The sequence below is a fragment of the Plectropomus leopardus genome, chromosome 14, assembly GCF_008729295.1.
Source record: "Plectropomus leopardus isolate mb chromosome 14, YSFRI_Pleo_2.0, whole genome shotgun sequence".
NCBI lineage: Eukaryota > Metazoa > Chordata > Actinopteri > Perciformes > Serranidae > Plectropomus > Plectropomus leopardus.
In genome coordinates, this window is record NC_056476.1 from 27927286 (window position 1) to 27945886 (window position 18601).

General features: G+C 39.2%; 1 protein-coding gene across 2 annotated transcripts in view; it reads left to right on the top strand.

The window, feature by feature from the left end:
- LOC121953318 overlaps nucleotides 1-18601 on the top strand; it is a 49304-nt gene that overhangs the window by 22283 nt on the left and 8420 nt on the right. For both annotated transcript variants that reach the window (XM_042500337.1, XM_042500338.1), the window contains exons 91-125: nucleotides 188-396; nucleotides 505-599; nucleotides 712-737; nucleotides 905-926; nucleotides 1020-1047; nucleotides 1152-1236; nucleotides 1362-1508; nucleotides 1593-1804; nucleotides 1906-2009; nucleotides 2103-2221; nucleotides 2326-2493; nucleotides 2690-2889; nucleotides 2987-3099; nucleotides 3212-3318; nucleotides 3730-3900; nucleotides 4004-4209; nucleotides 4310-4410; nucleotides 4548-4666; nucleotides 6063-6218; nucleotides 8161-8375; nucleotides 8457-8542; nucleotides 8700-8827; nucleotides 9009-9134; nucleotides 9332-9522; nucleotides 9615-9700; nucleotides 11649-11779; nucleotides 11959-12083; nucleotides 12207-12333; nucleotides 13582-13794; nucleotides 13943-14113; nucleotides 14487-14633; nucleotides 15926-15975; nucleotides 16097-16229; nucleotides 17125-17207; nucleotides 17301-17427. In XM_042500337.1, the coding sequence (XP_042356271.1) occupies nucleotides 188-396; nucleotides 505-599; nucleotides 712-737; nucleotides 905-926; nucleotides 1020-1047; nucleotides 1152-1236; nucleotides 1362-1508; nucleotides 1593-1804; nucleotides 1906-2009; nucleotides 2103-2221; nucleotides 2326-2493; nucleotides 2690-2889; nucleotides 2987-3099; nucleotides 3212-3318; nucleotides 3730-3900; nucleotides 4004-4209; nucleotides 4310-4410; nucleotides 4548-4666; nucleotides 6063-6218; nucleotides 8161-8375; nucleotides 8457-8542; nucleotides 8700-8827; nucleotides 9009-9134; nucleotides 9332-9522; nucleotides 9615-9700; nucleotides 11649-11779; nucleotides 11959-12083; nucleotides 12207-12333; nucleotides 13582-13794; nucleotides 13943-14113; nucleotides 14487-14633; nucleotides 15926-15975; nucleotides 16097-16229; nucleotides 17125-17207; nucleotides 17301-17427 (4527 nt within the window). The remainder of the gene's footprint in view (nucleotides 1-187; nucleotides 397-504; nucleotides 600-711; nucleotides 738-904; nucleotides 927-1019; nucleotides 1048-1151; nucleotides 1237-1361; nucleotides 1509-1592; nucleotides 1805-1905; nucleotides 2010-2102; nucleotides 2222-2325; nucleotides 2494-2689; nucleotides 2890-2986; nucleotides 3100-3211; nucleotides 3319-3729; nucleotides 3901-4003; nucleotides 4210-4309; nucleotides 4411-4547; nucleotides 4667-6062; nucleotides 6219-8160; nucleotides 8376-8456; nucleotides 8543-8699; nucleotides 8828-9008; nucleotides 9135-9331; nucleotides 9523-9614; nucleotides 9701-11648; nucleotides 11780-11958; nucleotides 12084-12206; nucleotides 12334-13581; nucleotides 13795-13942; nucleotides 14114-14486; nucleotides 14634-15925; nucleotides 15976-16096; nucleotides 16230-17124; nucleotides 17208-17300; nucleotides 17428-18601) is intronic.

Genomic DNA, 18601 nt, shown 5'->3' on the forward strand with positions numbered 1-18601 from the left:
ATTTACCTCAAAATTACACAGTCCGCAAATGCTTCTTGCACCAGTTGTTCTTCAGTCATGCCCCTGAGTCATTCCCCTGATGCACCGTAGTACAAAGATGCATCACCACACTTGCTTGCATTTCTAGTATGTTTGCAGAAATGTCGAATTCCCTCCTGGACTGAAACTCGAATCCTTTTATTTCCAGAGAAACATCTCCCTCATCAGAGATAAAGCTGTGCGAGATACCATCTTAAACATGACCTTGACAGCCCTTGCCCCTGAATTTGAAGATTTTGAGCCGGAAGACTTTCAGACGTTGTTTCAGATCAATTTGGCTCCTGTGATGGCAAGCATCCGCCCTGGCAACTTGACAGTGATCCCCAGTAACATCAGCTGTGAATCCTACGCAGCTATGTAAGAGACCAAATTTCTGAGGTCCACATCTAGACATTTGGGGTTTGTATTATGATAACAAACTCTGGCCTCAGACAAGTCACGTGGATGTCTGTTTTCTTCCCTCAGAATCACTGGTTTTCGGCAAAGTTTGGAATCTCTGCCAGTGCGCCTTTCATCTGGTGTGAGATCGAGCAAAAAGTTCCTCGAGAGGAGATTCCCACGTAGGTGGCAAATTGCTCAGCTGACAAACCATTTCACAATAAAGCCGATTACCACTACAGTGACGACAGCTGTATTGACGTCGTGCCTTCATTTCAATTTTCTCTCCAACAGGTTGCTCAGTTCCAGATTCCTTCATGGTAAGTTCACGTCCATGGATGCGTCACATGGATTATACAATAATCAATAAAACATTTACAAGACGCAGGCTCCATGCATTAACTTTGTTAGGGTGGCTGCATTAAGGTATTTTAAATTTAAGTACCTTTTGCCACTCGACTAACAATTATGCTCTGCTTCTCTCCAGTGCAAGGAGACCCAGGTTGATGGTAGGTCTTTAAGTTACCAGACATTTCAACTTAGATGAAAAAATAGCTTTCTGATGATGTCATATCTGATACATGAATATTGTCTTTTCACAGAGGACCTCATCTGTGAGGGAGTTGATAGGTAGGGGAATTATGGATTTGTCAGGTGCTGAGTTTACGTCGGTACAGTGCTTTTTCCCAGTCTAACTAATGTGACAATGGATTACTTTTTGTTGTTCTTCTCAGCGACCGCATGGATTTTGCACTTTCTCTCGCCAGTTCCTCTGAAGCCCTTTGCAATTTGACCCTCACTGAACATGCCTGCTCCATGGTAAGACTGTTTTATGCTAGCTGCATTTTCCCTAAAAAGATTTGGCTTTTTCCACATTGCCCTCCTAATACAAATGTCCATAAGCTCTGAAAGTCTTTGCTTTACTTACTTGCATTTTTGCCTAGGCCACGCATCTGACAGCCAGCAACGTGGTCACATTGATGAAATGCTCACTGGAAAGCCACATGCCATTACCTGTAGCGGTCTGGAAGCTTTTCTTTGAAAAAGCCTCCGCTGCACTAGATGAGGCTCTTATGACATTTGCCACCATGGTAAATCCAATCCCAGTATTTCACAAAACTGTTGTGTGCCCGTGGCAATTCTGTGTCAAACCAAAATGATGTTTCCAATTCCAGGCTCCCAACAACACCAACCCATCCTTTTCACACGCCCTTGAGGCTCTCGGAGAAGTGAGAATTGCCAAGTTGAGCCACTCCCAACTGCAGAACGCATCCTTTGTCAGAAGCTTGTTCCAGACAAATCTTCGTCCATTTTTGGCCTCTCCATCCCGGAACTTCCTCTTCTGCCTTAGCTCCAGGAACTTCAGCTGCCACACGTACCAGACTGTGTAAGCAAATATGTGACATATTGCTCCACTTTGAATGAGATTGCAGAGGAACCTGCAGTTTTCTGTCTCTTTAGATTTAAAAGCCCTCTCTCACTTTTTAGCACCCAGACATTCAGCAGCCAAATGGCATACATGGACAGAGAGAGTCAGCGCGCAGTCTACACTCATTTCATCAAGCCATTCCTTTCAAGAAATGACTCCTCAGGTAAAGCAGGCCAATCAGGCTCAATTCCGTAAAGTCTTGATAGCAAGCTGTGGTTTTGCCCTGCCAATGTCTCTGTTTGTGGCTTCTTTGCAGATCCTGGCTGTGTATCATTATCCAGAGATAGTCAAGAGTGGCTGGAGGAAAACCTTGCCGGATTCGCAGCTTTTGCAACCCTGCAGGATCTGCAAGCCCTTAATGCCAACTTCTCAAGCGTAAGTGGTGACTGGGCTTGTAGTATTCCTTTCCCAATCTGAGATGTCTCACTTATTGCCTTGCAATTCCTGCTGTTTGATTTCGTATTGTTTCCCTTTCGTAGGCCGAAGTCTTGTCAGTTCTCACTCCTACTCAGTTGGGACAGTTTGTACGGACTTTCGAGGCCTTGGATGACACAGAACCATTGGACCGTGTGTTTGACCGGCTCGAGGAGGGCAATCCTCGAGAAAATGTGGAGGAATTCCTGACAGAGTTGACCGCAAATGAAGAGGTATTCTTGTCTTGAGTCTGGGCAAAGAAGGACAATCCTGAGCTTTTAATCCAGCATAGTCATTACTTAGATATGTATCTAGTCCTCTAGGTCAGTTGTAGGGGACTCATTCATATCAAATGTTTCATTACATCCTTTCTTGCAACTTGTATGGTGCATTGTGGCCGTGACATCCTCCCATGTCATCATTTTCCAGGTCCCTGATTTCCAACCCCTTGTGAGAGACCGTGTGATGAACAGGACCTTCACCATCATCAGTCCCCATTTCACAACGTTTGAGGAAGTCGACTGGATTGACTTGTTTCAGCGGTTACTGGTTCCTCTCCTCCCGAGTTTCAATGCGATGATGCTCGAGGTTGCAATCTCAGACATTAACTGCACAAACTATCACGTTGTGTGAGTAGCATTTCACAAACAGGCGATATTGCATTGCAGCAAAGTACAACACACTAATGAGGGACTGGGTAAGAATTCTCCTTTTTGCCCTTTACAGTGTGAGAGGGATGGCCAGAGCTTTCCCTGAAATGTCACCACAGAGACAGCAAGAAATCACAGAAGTTCTGCTGGATTACCTGCAAAATTCTGCCAGCGTCATCAACAAGCCAGGTAGGGCTAACGCAGTAAGCTTTGCCATGTGGTGCTCTTGTTCCACGTGCATCAACAAAGGGTGAATGCTTGGGAAGTGGTACCTATGCTAACATCTGTCTTTGTGCCTTAGTTTGCAGGCAGGGAATTCAGAGTGACGCAGAATTTCTTGAAGCAAACTTGGGTCCATTTTCCGAAAGCATACCACTCTCTGACCTCAAATTCTTCAACCTTTCTGTGGTAAGTCAAAAGGTTTTCTACCAGTCTTTCTTGAAAGCAGCCACACCACATTCTGAACTTGGAGAATCTGTAAAGAGCGCTGTGTTTGCCATGTCAAAGAAAAAAGGAATTCATATATCCTCTTTTTAATTTTGGCCAAAAAAGGCGTTCCAGAATGTAGTTTTCCATGGTCCAGAAACCATTTGTGTGTTTATTAGGAAAAAAATTGTGACCAAACATGTTTTACTCCAGTAGAAGGCCCTCCTTTTGTTTATCAGTATAGAAATTAACTTTTGCCTCAGTAACAAGTAATGGGGATCCAAAAAAAAAAAAACCCATTCAGAAAGATAAGAAGTTAACAATTAGAAGAAGAATATTTTTCCACAACAATTTAAAAAAATGATTGATTGGTGTCTTGTACCCTTTTCCTAGGTGACAGCAATTGACGCTCTCTCTTCAACACAAAAAGCTCAATTTCTCCTTGAACCAAACAACTTGTCAAATGAAACCCTTGTGAGGCTTGTCTTCACAGAACTTACTGCATCATCAGATGTGGAAGACTTCGGCTCTTTCTTTGATGAATTTGGTCGTGGTGCTTTAGAGGTGAGTATCTTCTTCACATTTAGTTATTGATTTTTCTGCTGAAATCCAAAAGTATGTCCCTGACTTGTTTATTTTAATTTTCACTGTTGTAATTTTTTTCTAGCAAAACTTGACCGCCATTGACCCAAGAGTGCGTGAAACCATCTTAAATCTCACCCTAACTGCACTTGGACCAAAACTATCTATGCTAGATGCTGAGGGGGTCAAGTTATGGTTCCAGGTCTACCTACCTCTTTTCCTTCCAGGCATTCAGTCAAGCACTTTAGAAATCATTCCACGTGATATCAGTTGTGACTCATATCAAGAGATGTGAGTAAAAACAATTTTTCTCCTCCTACAAAAATAATAAAAAGAAAATGGAAATAGATAATGGAAACATCACAGAAAATATTTTCATTTTTCTTCACAGTGTCAAGGGTTATGACAGTGTTTTCACTCAACTCTCCACGAGGCAGACCCAACAGGTTTTCATGTTCATAAAGGACTATCTTCGGAGACATTCCTCATCAGGTAACTTGAATAGCATTACTGTATGACATTTGGCATGGCATTTGCTCCTACTTTTTTGTTGGGAAAATTGTATGACTTCCTATTGCCATGTTTCGTATGCCATGTTCATTTTAAAAATCCAGTGTCTTGATACCTAGGTTTTGCCTGCGTTGAAGCTCTAAATGATGACAGACGTTGGCTCGTAGACAACTTTGGTCGATTCCTTGTGCATGCCTCCTACATGGACTTTGTGACCTTAAAGAACAATTTCAATGGAGTAAGTGTTGCTTTTTAGTCCTTGTTAATTTTATGATCACACTCACTTATGAAACATGCACCAAGGAGTATAAATATTTAATTATATAGACAACAGGCAAGTCATTTAGTGGACAGTTTTGATCACTGTTGACCCATGTTCAAATCAAGTCATTCAACACTTCACTAAACCTTGTGTGTTAATTTAAATTCTTCAGTGTCACAAAGAGGTCATGAAAAAATAACTCATTATGAATATAATTATTTCAAACTAATACTTGACCATATATGTCATTAGTAATGGTCAACAATTAGAAACTGGGTGAAAAAGACATACTGTAGAATCACTATGGTTCACTCACTTTTCAACAAGGAGCTGCCAAAATAAACCTTACCTGGACACAAGCACAACACACTACTTTTTTTTTTTACCAATTCACTTTCTAAATGATCTGGAAAATTCCAAAAACTAACATGGAAACTATAATATGTGTTACCAGTATTACTATACTGCATATGCTGTAATACAATTTGTTTCTAATTTTACTTCCATTACAGTTCATAATCAGCAAATTTAACAGTATTTAAATTTTTGAATTAATACTAATAACCCAGACACCAGTGTGCTTAGAAGTGAACAAACTTGGTCCAGTTTAGTAGTCGAACAAAAAAATTGACTGACAGCTTTCACATGAATATAGACAGTCTGAATCTAAGAGGCAAACAGGGAAAAGCACAGCAACAAACCTAAGGAGCCCTAACTTACACCTGTTGCAAAGCGGCAAACAACACAACTCTTATAGCTACTTTCTGAATGAAGCAGTTGTCATTTTGATGGCCAGTGAAGTGAAGCCATGTAGTGTAAATAAAATATGTACTTCTGCCCATCTGTGCACCCAAAAGTGTGCAGGTTTTAAAATAAGGTGTGGTCAGGTGCATTGCTGGCATCGTGTTATTTTATGGCAGCAGAAAGTGACTGCGCAATTGACCAGCAAAAACCACTATGTAAAGGTCCACATGCCTTTTAAAAGTGAATGCGATATATAAGAAATGTAAGATATCACATAGAAAAGCAAACCATCATACAATCCAGATACTGAATTCTTAATACTTTTAAAGGCAGCTCTCTTCGCACTATCTTTCAGATTAAAGGGTATAACAGACACATTTATTTATTTGGTAGGTAAACATGCCATTAATTGTGTTTTTCTTCATTGGACATCACTTATCCTTATTCCCTAAAGTAAAAAATTTTTTTTTTGCAGTGACTGCATATTTAGAAGATCTACGTCGATTGATTAACCGTCAGTGTGACATTAAAAGTCCAATGCTTGACCTAAGCATACAAATGCATGCCATAAAAAGTGAAAGCCCTGCTGTTGGTGTTTGCTTACTGAAATGCTACTTGTCACTTTTAGGTGGAGGTTGCAGATCTTCTTTCTCTCAGTCAGCTGACCGACCTCGCAGCAACTCCCTCACAGCTAAAGACCATGCAAGATGTGAAAGAAATCATGACAGTCATTGACCCTGTTGACTTTGGGGCTTTCTTTGACACAGTCTCACCGGCCATTGAGGTAAAAATCTGTATAGCTGATGTTTTCTTTTTTGCATAATATAGTGTGTACCCAGTTTATATAATGCCCAGACTATTATAGCTAATATCATGTAGTTTAATACAACAGCTCTGCAATGAATCCTAACTTCATTACGGTTATGACAAACTGTTTTAGAGAGGTGTTGAATTGACACAAAATTCTGAGAATTTTGGTGATATCAGTTTGTAGTGCTGTTAAATTGTATTGCTCTATAGGGTGCCCCAGGACTGAGTCCTAAAACCAGGAAATGAATTAACAATTCAGCCCTCCCTGTTCCCTCGTCCTGAAGTCAATGGGTTTTTGGTTTTATTGCCTAAAATAAGGTCTATGGTTAAAACAAGCCTGAGAGACTTGAGAGAGAATATTTAATGAGACTACAGAACTTCCTCACACCAGACTGTGCTGAACAGGTCTTTACAGCCTGCAGGTGGTGGCGATGTTTAGTCATGCAACTGCAGTTTGTTTATAACCTAATGTTAGTTATTAATTATTGCAAATAGGCTTGAAGAATCCTTACAATTGTATTCATTTATGAAGATTATCCTGCTGAACAAAAACATTTAAGTATCGTAAACATACATTTGCTTGCCACAGTCTGAAATAATCCAAAATCCAATGGAAAGTTCCATGGTCTCTTTGAAGAGTAAACCAAGACAATGCTAACTTCTGCATCAGCCTACAGAAAAACGTCATCCCTGGGGCACTCTGTTTTGAGAGGAATTACTAATATTTTCTCCACCTATTTATTTCACTTAGATTAAATTGTTTTAGTAGCTGTTACATGAGACAGCAAAGCATGAACAAATCCTAGCCGTTTAGATGTCTCCTTGTGGCTTGTTGAGCAAACTAGCATGAAGAAAAAATGTTTTGTACACCTCAAAAAACTGAATTATTTTAGCAGTAACATCAGACGTGAACAACAGCAAATATTAGATTTCTAGATGTATTCCCAATTATTGTGTCTTTTATTGTAGCCTGAAAACCCTAGTATACTCACTAACATTGTTTCAGGCTTACTTAAAATAGCAAGTTAACTAGTCAGCTGCAGTAGCAATTAGCTTGAAAGGCTGTGACATGCCAAGCTGCCGTTTGGCCTTCGCTCACGTCGGACTGACGCTGAGTGTCCGTGGCCCTCATTGCCACAGTGTGTCCTGCACCGTTGCCCCTTGTCAACCTTCGTCAGCGTGTTTTCTGCCCATTCAGCATGTTGAATTAGCTGTGGCAGCTGCTGAGCCCGTTGGTGAATGAAATCACCCTGATTGGCTGTCCAGCTCAGCGCACTAGAAGAGAAACAAAGGTGAAAAATGTAAGCAAAGGGCTAATGTCAAGAAGGAGGGAGGTTAAAAATTGTTATATGAAGTAGGATTGTTTTTCTTTAACAACTGAGCTCTTTAGCAGAAACGTTTCTTGATGGATTGTGGTCTTCCGATTTCCCATTTTGAATGATGATTACGGACAACTGCCATCTGCTGGCATGGAGGGGATTCTTCTCTCATGCAGGCGCAGAACATATGTGTTTGTCGGTTTGGTGTGTTCCTGTACAACTTTTTGGTCTGGACATAGCAACATGAGGGTGAAGCAGCATGGGGCTTTCATTGCTTCTAGCTCTCCGATGTCGGCTCAGTGTTTCACAGTCTTAAAAGTTAACATACCTACAAATGTCAAGGTTACATTGTATTTAGCTTGTAACTTGGTAAACCTGCTAAAATCTCAATCTAGGCTTAAAGCTAAAGGTACATTTCTGGATATTTCCACAAAAAGTAGTTTTGTGTCTTTAGCTGGATTTTAAAAGCAACAAGGGAACACAGAAATTTGGGTTTTTATACTGGATAAATGACGCATAAGGGGTAACATAATCATCTCTACTATAATGCAAACCATTCACTTCTAACCTTTATTTATTCTGTGCCAAATTCTTCAGGAACACCCACTCAACTACTCAGTAGAGGTGAAATCTGCCTTCCTCCAAGAAGTAATTGACAATGGGGATCTGTCCTCTTCAGTCATCAATGATACAGAGTTCCTGCAGTGGCTCAGGGTTCGACTGAGCCCTCTGGTGGTTAACCTCTCTTCGAGCCTGGTGACACCCTTATTTGACATTGGGAATAACAGGAGTTGTAACAGCAGCCAAGAGTTGTAAGAATCCTTTTAGTCTGGGTCATAATCGTTCTGATAATAGTTTTTATTTGCTTTGGACTAATTTTTATCTGAATTTAGGATTAAATTGCTGGACGCACAACACTTGACATTCAGCAATGACACCCAAAGGGAGATCCATGATAACATCCTCTACTTCCTCCAAGGTTTGTGTGAGAGATATACATCTGAGAGAAAAGAAAATGTGTTGTTGTATGTAGCCCATGCCTATTTAATATATTTGTTTCTGCCAATATGTTCCCAATATCAATAAAGATTATTCTGTACCAGGGTGCACAGTGATTTCATTTATGTTTAATACAGGTCCACCACCCCTCAAGTGTTACACCAGTGGAAGCTTCTACATCTACTTGAGAGACACTTTCCTCAGATTTGATTTTCCAAACTTGTCCATGTTCACGTCTCTTCTGCCAGAGAAACGCCAGTCAGAGGTAATAATACTTATACAAAACAATACTTAAATCCATATAGAAATTCCCAAACAGACTATAAAGACATAGATACTTTAGTAAATAATAGTTATGGTTGTAATGCAAATGCCCACAGATGTACTGTTCTACCAATGATATCAAAATATATGCAACTTTTTCAACTAATTTCTTTTTCTTTCAGCTCTTAAATACCATCAGCACCTCAGAGCTGAATCAGCTCCTCAGTCAACCCAATGTGATTGATGAAGACTCTGACATCTGTGTCATCTTAAACAACTACCAAAACACCACTTCCTTCCTTGAAACGGTATGTCCTCTTGCTAAGTGGTTCTATATAACATACATTATTACTGATGAAACATGCCACTCTTACATTGTGATGTAGCATCCAAATGATGATTTTGCCACAATAGGCACTGTCTATAAAACATCATTTGACCGTGAGTTTAAAACAAAAGATTTAACGCCAGCTTCTCATTAAACATATCACGTGTATGCTATTAGGAGGATGTTGCAGATGATGTGAGACAGGTGATCCTGCCTTGTGTTTGGCCTTTGGCACTGAGGAGCGACAGCAGAGCTGAGGTTCATGCCTGGTTTGAGCGACGGTTGCCAAACTATCTCAGATTCCTCACCAAAAGCCTCATCAGTGCCAACGAAGTGCAGAATGCTTCATGTTTTGCCTTCCAGGAATTGTAAGTCTACTTTTTTTTTTTTTTTTTTACAGTGTCACAAAGCTCAGTGACAATAGTGCTACCATTGAATAATGTGTTTTTCCTTTCAACAGTGTCTCTGTGTTGGGAAATAACTTCACATACAATTCTGAGTTTGGACGGGGTGATGTATATGACACCATCCGGACCTACTTAACTGGTACAAAGCATTTTTTTAACAAATGTATGACGTAGGATGGATGTGGATCTAAAGGGTCTAATTATGACTGTCCATGCTGAGTCTAACTTCAACTCTTGGTGGAGAGAATGAAGCTGAATTTTTTTTCTTTCTAATTTTTTAGACCAAGAGTTAATTAGACAAAGGTTTTTGATTTAGTTTATTTTACTGTGACTTACTGCAGCCAAGTGGCTAACTTCTGTTTTAGTACTCCACTACTTTCAATGGGCATAAAAATATTTAATTGCATGGCTCATCTTGACTTTCAAAGTATTGTTGAATGGGAAGGATCAAATTCTGATGGTGAAACAAATCATTTCTTGGGGGTTGTGATGTTCAAAAAAATGTATCCATTGATTTACAGACTTCTCTTTTGTCATGTCAGTCATTGGGAAAAGTTCTTTATGGGCCCAATGACATCATGTAATGTTCTAATTAGACTCAGTATGCTTACTTGATGTTAGAAAAAGTTGAATTATTGGGTTACTCCCACTATTTCTGGACTTTTAAATACATGTAAGCATGTTAGTCTGACTGAAATCGTATCTAGTCAGATTTGTCAGACTAACATACCTTGATAATGTAGTTAGGGGTTAATTTCCTCTTTCATGTATACATATCAACCAGACATGAACTGGCCTGGTGTTCTGCGATTGCTCAATAGTCCATGTGCCAGGCTTTGACCTAGAGGTCGAACACCATAAATTTGTAAGAAAGTTGGGAAAAACAAAAGAAGAAAAAGGGAAGAAAATGAAATAATATGTACGTATCAGCATGGCAATTATTTTCAACGTTAGACATGCAACCTTTTTGTTTCTCGCTAACTTGTTTTATATGTTACATAATCGGTCAACTGGAAAAAGGATCAATAGTAACTAGCTGAAAGGGGGTATATCACCACCTACCATGGTGGAGTTGGATATACTTACATCAATAAAGCGAGTCTTCCCCGGGGCTTGTACACTGGGACAAGAACAGTAGTCCGATTAAATAGCCTAATCGAGCTATAATCCGTCTGCTCAACACAATGGTGCATGTAAACATACTGACTGTTTGGCCTATTCAAAACTTGGCTTCAAAGCCTGGCGCACTTCCTGGGGACCTGGCCCTCTTCCACAGAGGTCATCACGTTGTTTCTGCAGTAGCCCAGAATTGACACACCAAATACTGGCTCTAAATAGGGCCATTCACTTTTTCCCATCCACCATATTTCTCCCAAATGCTTGGCACACAGAAGTTTCAGCTGGTTGCATTCTGCAACCTCACCAATAGATGACACTAAATCCGAAACACTAGACCTTGTGTGATTTGTCATTTGGTGTAGGTTAAGAAACGTCCTTATCCAATTGTACAAAATCATTTGGGCAAATTGTGGAATTCTACATAATATCAGTTTATAAGGATCTGATGTAACTTTGACTGATAAGATGACTTGATTTATATACAAAATCTTGCCATGTGCAACTTCAAATCTACAAAAGCCAACTCTCCATTACAAATCACCATGCCAATTGTTTTCAGACATGTTAACAGAGTGGCTATAAGGCTTGCGATGTCAGTCTGTCATGAAATTTTGTGCAAACATTTAATGGTCTCAAGGTGATGATTCCTAAGGGATCCCCTGACTTTTCCTCTGTATGCAAAAATATTGACACTACCATCAGCCTCAGCTAATTCAGCATACTAACATGCTTAACTATGTGGTCATCTTTATAGCTACTAAACATAAGCATGTTAGTATTGTCACATTAACATCAAAATTAACTATAAGCACTATTGTGCCCAGCCACACAGAGTTAGTAGCATAGTTGTAGACTCTTGTTTTAGTATCAGCTCCGCTAGTCCTTAAATGACTTATTGCTTATATTACATGATTGTTCAATACTTTACATTCTTTTTTAGTAAATTTCTGTTTTTTCCCGTTTTATAGGCTCTGAAGCCAGATGCTTCAGTACCAGTGACCCAGAACTAAATTCCACTGCCTGGTTTGTTAATAACATCGGCACTTTTGTGACGTTTGTCACTGTGGATGATCTCACCACCTTTACCTCCACCAGTCAAGTATGCCCTGATATCACTTTTTATCAAATTTAATCAAAGATAATGTTCAAAATAAATAAAATCTAGTTTTGTTAAAATCTGTTTTCATTTTAGTATCAAATAATTGAGTTAAGGCTGAGAAAACCAAAGTCATTTTTAAATGGTAATTTATTGGCCTTTGTGCTAATACATTTTTGAAGGCTGAAGTGTTCTTAACGGACAAAGCCAACCTGGAGCTCTTTGACAACCCAGCAATCCCAGAAGATGTAACTGAACTGTACATCTTTGAGCTTTATGAAATCAACCCAACCTTCAGCCCTCTGAAGTAAGTATCCACTAATTTGACAAAAATGCAACTGTGGCATATATGTATATCATACATATTATTTAGTGGGTCATTTTTTGTCATTTGATATGTTAAAATTGTCTATATTGGCATTTCATCTAGGCTTCCAGGTTCCTTCCTGTGCTTCAGTGAAGTCCCAAGTTCAGCATATTCTGCTGCAAATGAAGATGACATCCTACCCATCTTGACTGAGCTGGAGCAATTCTGTAATGGAACAAATGATCCTGAGGTACCAGCTCCAATTATTGCAAGACAGAAACAGAGTTTAACAGTTTTTAAATTGTCTTCAAATATGTACCTTTTACACACTTTGAAATTTTTTTTAGCATTGACAGCTTTGAGTACACAAGGGGGAGAAAAAATACATTCAAAACAGCACAGAACACAAACTACAACTAATTCACCATAAAACTCAAATGCAAGCACCAGATTATCAATGACTACATGACCACTTGAACGCCATAATGGTCATGTTGTTATTACTGTCTTTAATTGGTCCAGCAGCAGACTTTGAATGTATGATTACGCTGCATTATTCAACATAGAATATATCTCATCTGGCCTGGCATTCCCAGGCCAGATGAGATATATAATCCCTGCAGCTTGTTCTGGGTGTAACCCAGGTCCTTCTACCAGTTGGATGTGCCCGGAACACCTCTGAAGGGAGTTGCTGAGGAGGCATCCTGATCAGATGCCCAAACCACCTCAGCTTGCTCCTTTTGACACAAAGGAGCAGTGGCTTTAAACAAGCTCTGGATGTGTGTGCTCCTAAGGCCTAGTCCAGACATCCTAAGGGGAAACCTCATTTAAGCTGCTTGTATCTGCAATCTCATTCTTTCATTCCCTACCCAAAGCTAATGACCATAGGTGGGTGTCAAAACATAGATGGACAGGTAAATTAAAAGCTTTGTTTTGAGGCTCAGCTCCCTCTTCAACACGACAGTCCAGTACAACACTGCATCACTGCAGATGAAGCACCAAACTGCCTATCAATCTCACACTCCATTTTACCCTCACTCATGAGATAGACCCCAACATGCTTGAACTCCTTTGCTTAGAGCAGTAGCTCTCTCCCAAACAAGAGGGGGCAAGCCACTGTTTCCAGCAGAGAACCTCTGCAAACCGCCCCAGTGTATGCTTGAGATCACATTTTGATGAAGCCAACAGAACCACATCATCTGCAAAAAGCAAAGATGCAATTCAGAGGTCCACAAATTGGCCCCTTTCCTCTCCCTGTTCACACCTTGAGATCTTGCCCATGAATATCACAGACAGAATCAAAGACAAGGGACAACCCTGTTGGAGGCCAACAGAATCTACATTGCTCCTCCTGAGTCTGATATATGACAATCAGTTAGAGCCTCCTTTCCAGCACCCTGGAGTAAACTTTCCCAGGGAGGCTGAGCATTAAAATGATACAATAGTAAAATGTCCACAGTTGTTTTTTGTTCATAACCTGGTATTTTTGATTCTGTAGGTATCTGCAGCTCTGGTATCCAACATCAAGACCTTCACGGCAGATACGTTTGAGAAACTGGGCAATTCTAGCACAGGCTTGACCAGTAGCCAGATCACTTCGGTTTCCCCAGTAGTGCTGGTTTCCTCTTTGCCCACCCTGGGTTCAGTCGGCAACTGGAACCAGGAGCAGGCCACTACAATCGTCCAAACCATCACTGCCTCAGGCTTCCAGGTAAAGGCCTCACTGTCCTTGGTGACATGGCTGATAATCATGTGATTTATTTTAATGATTTACACCCAAGGGTACGCCCAACGCTGTTTGGTATTCATTTCAGTATACTTTTATTAAATGACTGTGGAGTACTTTGTATTTTAAACAGATCAACAGTGGAGACTCCCTGGAATCCCTCGGCACACTGGTTGCTGGAGTTTCTTCAGACTCAATCGAAAAAATCCCAGCTGCTGAGCTTACTACCATTGCCCAGAGCAGCACCTTCGTTTCCAACATGCTGACAGCCCCACAAATCGTCCAGCACACCTTCACCCAGCAGGTACAAGTTACAGTAACTTTGGACTCTTTACAACACTGCAGCCATTGTTGATCAAAGATTAAACTGAAAACATATTTGATACTTGGATATTTTATGGTTTTATTAAACAGAGTACATGCACAAAAACCAGGGTGTAAATTTCACTTCTCAAAATCCAAATTTAAAAGGAGCACAGATATGTTTCATTTGCATGTTATTATGTAGCAGATATGTTAAGACTTTATGTTTCAACAATGCTATCGCTAATATGTGGTTAGGTTCAGACACACAAACAAATGCAGAAAATAGCTGAAATGTATGTTATTTATGTATGCACAGGAAATTTTGAGTTGATTTCTGATTTTGGTTTTAACTCTGTTAAATTTCCTGGCAGATCATTTCTGTGGACACAGCACCAGCCAGCGTGGTGCAGAATGTCCCTGATGCCTTGGCAAGTGAGATCCCACCTTCCCTGCTCCTTTTCTCCGAGGAGACTGTGGATATTAGCGTGCTTAACAAAAAGGAATGGACGTCAGATCAGGTCAGTCTGTGGCCATATGCAGAGAGGGGAATTAATTGCAGACAAGTTTTTGAAATCTAATGCTGAAATTTTCAGACTGAAGTTACAGATGTTCCATTACAGTGCCAGAAATTACAATTAGCATGTAGCATGATTCCTTACTGAAACTAAGGCAATTAAATTGACTTCAGGATTATAAGGTGACTACCATCACGATACTTATCAACAACCCCCATTAACTTACTCTTACTCTCTGCTAGGGGTAGTAAAATAGGGTTAGGATTAAGGTTAGGTTTACCAGATCAAATGAAGGCTTAAAAATTCAAAGGGAGATTTTTTGAAGTGGGGTTGTATGGGGTACTTTCTAAAAGTCAGTGTTTTATATAGTAGATGTCAGCTGGTACGCTTCAAGTTTAGAGAAGCAGGCAGAACTTCTGTTACAGAAGCTAGGCAATGTACTGATGTGGATAGGAGTCAGCAAGAAAACATATTTTAGCCACCTAAAAAAATCAATATCAGTTTAAGTGTAGGCTATATTTAAAATATTTTCAGGGCTTTACCTTTCTGTGAGACAGCCCGTTTCGGCACTGAAGCCCTGAACAGCTTCAGTTCCCCATTGTCACAGCCACTAGACTCCTTTGACAAAAAAAACTAATTTTAGCTCAAAGCACAAAGAAGCTGCTTGTCAACTGCTGCTTTGATCAGCTAGTAAGTTTGTGTCATTGCGTAAACCTTTTAACCCTTTTAAATGCCAATGTCACAGAATAATACAAACAAAACAACTGATCAAGGCAGCTGTACACCAGCATCTCCTGTGTCAGCAGTGGTAAATCATTGTTTTTCTCAGTGGAGTCTGGGTCTAAAGAGGGCAACATAACAACTTTAGTTTCCCATTGGAAATTACCGTTTGAAAGCAAGATACAGCTGTAAAATTACTCTCAAAATAGTTCAAGCTTAAACTGATATCAGTCTCTTGCAAATGGGACTTTTTTAGGAGGCTTAAATAGGTTTTTACACTCATCTAAAAGAATACATTGCTTTGGTTTCCATGTCAGACTACATCCAGCTTCTCCAAACTTGGGGCATGCCATCTGACATCTACTGTGTGTAATTTAATGTCTATGGATAAGTATCCCATATAACCCCACTTCAAAATAATTGATCTACCCCTTTAAAGTTTTCCTCATACAAAAAAAACAGCATCAGCACTCAATCATGCCATATTGTATGATAAGATATATATAGATATAGCATTACTATAGAGTGATACATCATTGAATTTACAGTTAACTTCGCTGTATCTGTGGTTCTAGGCTGCCATGTTTTTTGACACACTTGGTGAAACAGACTTTGACATCGAAGAGTAAGTGAACAAGTTCCACGACCATTGTTGTTTTTTTTTTTTTTGTTTTTTGTTTTTTGCCTAAGGAAGATTGTCCACAGTCTATTAACTCTTTTTTTCTTTTTGTCATTATACCCCATAGACTTAATCCACCTGTGCTGCAAGGCTTCACATGCACAACAGTCCAAAAAATGACAAAAAACAGGATCAATGAGCTGATCCATGCCAGCAGGCCAAGGAAAGGCAGGGCTAAAGTGAAGTTGGATGAGTCACAGGTAAGCTCAGATGAAATCTACCTGAAACTAATTTAACAAATAATTATGGCCTTATCTGAGAAGTTAAAAAATAAGATAAACTAAGAATGAATAAATAAATGAATGAATGATTTTATTTTTGTGTCATGCCACTACTGTGACCCATCCCATGTGGGATTATATGACACCAGTCAACAAGCAAATCAATACTGGGGTAGTGTTTGGTGATCAAGAGACCCTGAACAGCACTGGTGGAGAGACAGAGGACAGCCTATGTCCCCGATTGGCCACCCAGCAGCACCCTGACCCCCGCACATGTCCCCATAAACACACAAAGTACATACAGTGGCTTCCAGTCCATTTTAGAATAGTAACAACAAAAAGATTCTAAAATCTTAGCATTTACTCACAAATCAATTGAATTAATCAATAATAGAATTTAAATGATCCACTTGGCCAAATTAATTTCAAGAGGGTCAGCTTCTGAATTGAGATATTTTATCTATTTATATTTTATTATTTTGACTTCTATTATTAAAATATTTTAGCTTCTGGGGTCAACAACCAAAAGAGCACAGCTACCAAAGTAGAACTTCACTTTTCCAGATGTTGACATCCTTACCAACAGATCAGTTAATAAATGTGTGCATGCATACATGCATATATATATATATATATATATATATATATATATATATATATATATAAACACACATGTTCACACATATATACATTTCTAATCAACATGAATATACCAGCCAGATTAGTCGGGATCATAGCCCATGTTATAATTATAATATATTATAATTATAGCTGAGTGTGTAATACCAGAGTCATGACTTAAGAATGTTGTGCAAAGGACCACTAACTTGTATAACAATTAGTATTTTTTGTGTCTTTGCATAATTTTGTACAGCTGACGTGCATGTACAACCTGCTCGATGGAAGAATCTCCCAGAACTTCACAGATTATCCCTCAGACATGCTGCTCTACCTAAAGTGAGTGAGCATTTTATGCATTGACTTCATAATATGTCTATGGTTTTTAACATTGCTTATAGATTTTCCCATCAATTTGTATGTTCATTAAAGCACCAAAGATGTGGAGAAAGCCAACTGCAAGTCATACTTTTCCGCAATGGGTGATGCAGACTTCTCTGTGACCTCCAGCATTTTGAACAGGAACTCACTGCTACTCAGTGACGCCAGGACCTGCTTGGTGGGTGCCATTAAAATTAAGATTTGTTATAAGTGTGCTAAGGGAAATAGGGTAGGTAGCACCTTGTGTTAAAAAAGTTAAATAGCAAAAAACAACAAAGACAGCTTAATTTAAAACCTGGATTGTCGTTTGGTTTTCTTGTGCTGTGTTCAGAAGCCTTTCACAAGTATGTAATCCTCTGAAACCTGAGAAACAGGGTTTGATTTATTTTGAAAACTTTTGGAATAAAGGCAATGAGCAACCTGGAAAGAAGAGTCACGGACACAAAAAAGGTATAAGGAGATGAGAAAATAATCTAAAAAATAGCTGGGGGGAATTATATGATAGTGTGAAAACTAGGGGAAAATGTCTAGAAAATGTCATTTATAAATCCAATTATTATATATCTAGAGTTAGTCTAGTCTTTCCTTTTTTCTTTTTTATTAAATCACTTTCTTAAGGTCATTTTTGTGTTTGTTTCTGTTTTAAACGATTATTTTCTGTCATTTATTTTTAGATAGTTTTCTTGTAACTTAGTAGTAGTAGTAGATTTCTTTAATTTCTTTGGCAATTTTTTTTGCCAAGTTCCTCATTGCCTTCTTCCTCTCATGCTCAGGTTTCAAAAGGTTTAGACCCCATTTTATTGCAACAGTTAGTAATAGTATATGACCTCAAAAATTTGGGACAGGGTGTAAAACTTAAATAACAACAAAATGCAGTGATTTGCAGATCCTTTTTGACCTGTACTCAGTTGAATACAGTCCATAGAAGATATGTAATGTTCAAACTGATAAAGTTTATTATTTTGTTGTATATACACTCATTCTGAATCTGATGTCTGCAACATGTTCCCATAAAGTTGGGACAGGGGCGTGTTTACCACTGTGTTACATCACCTTCTATTTTACCATTACTTAGGGAGCATTTGGGAACTGAGGACATTGATTGAAAGTGAAATTCTTTCCCATTCTTGCTTGATCTTTGACTTCAGTTGCTCAACAGATCAGGGTCTCCATTGTCATATTTTGCACTTAATGGATAGGATAAGTATGGACTTCAGGCAGGCCAGTACCTGCACTCTTTTACTATGAAACCATGCTGTTGTAACATGTATAGAATATAGCTCATTGTCTTGCTGGGATAAGCAGAGACGTCCCTGAAAGGTTACCCATGATGCCATGTGCACTAATGCACT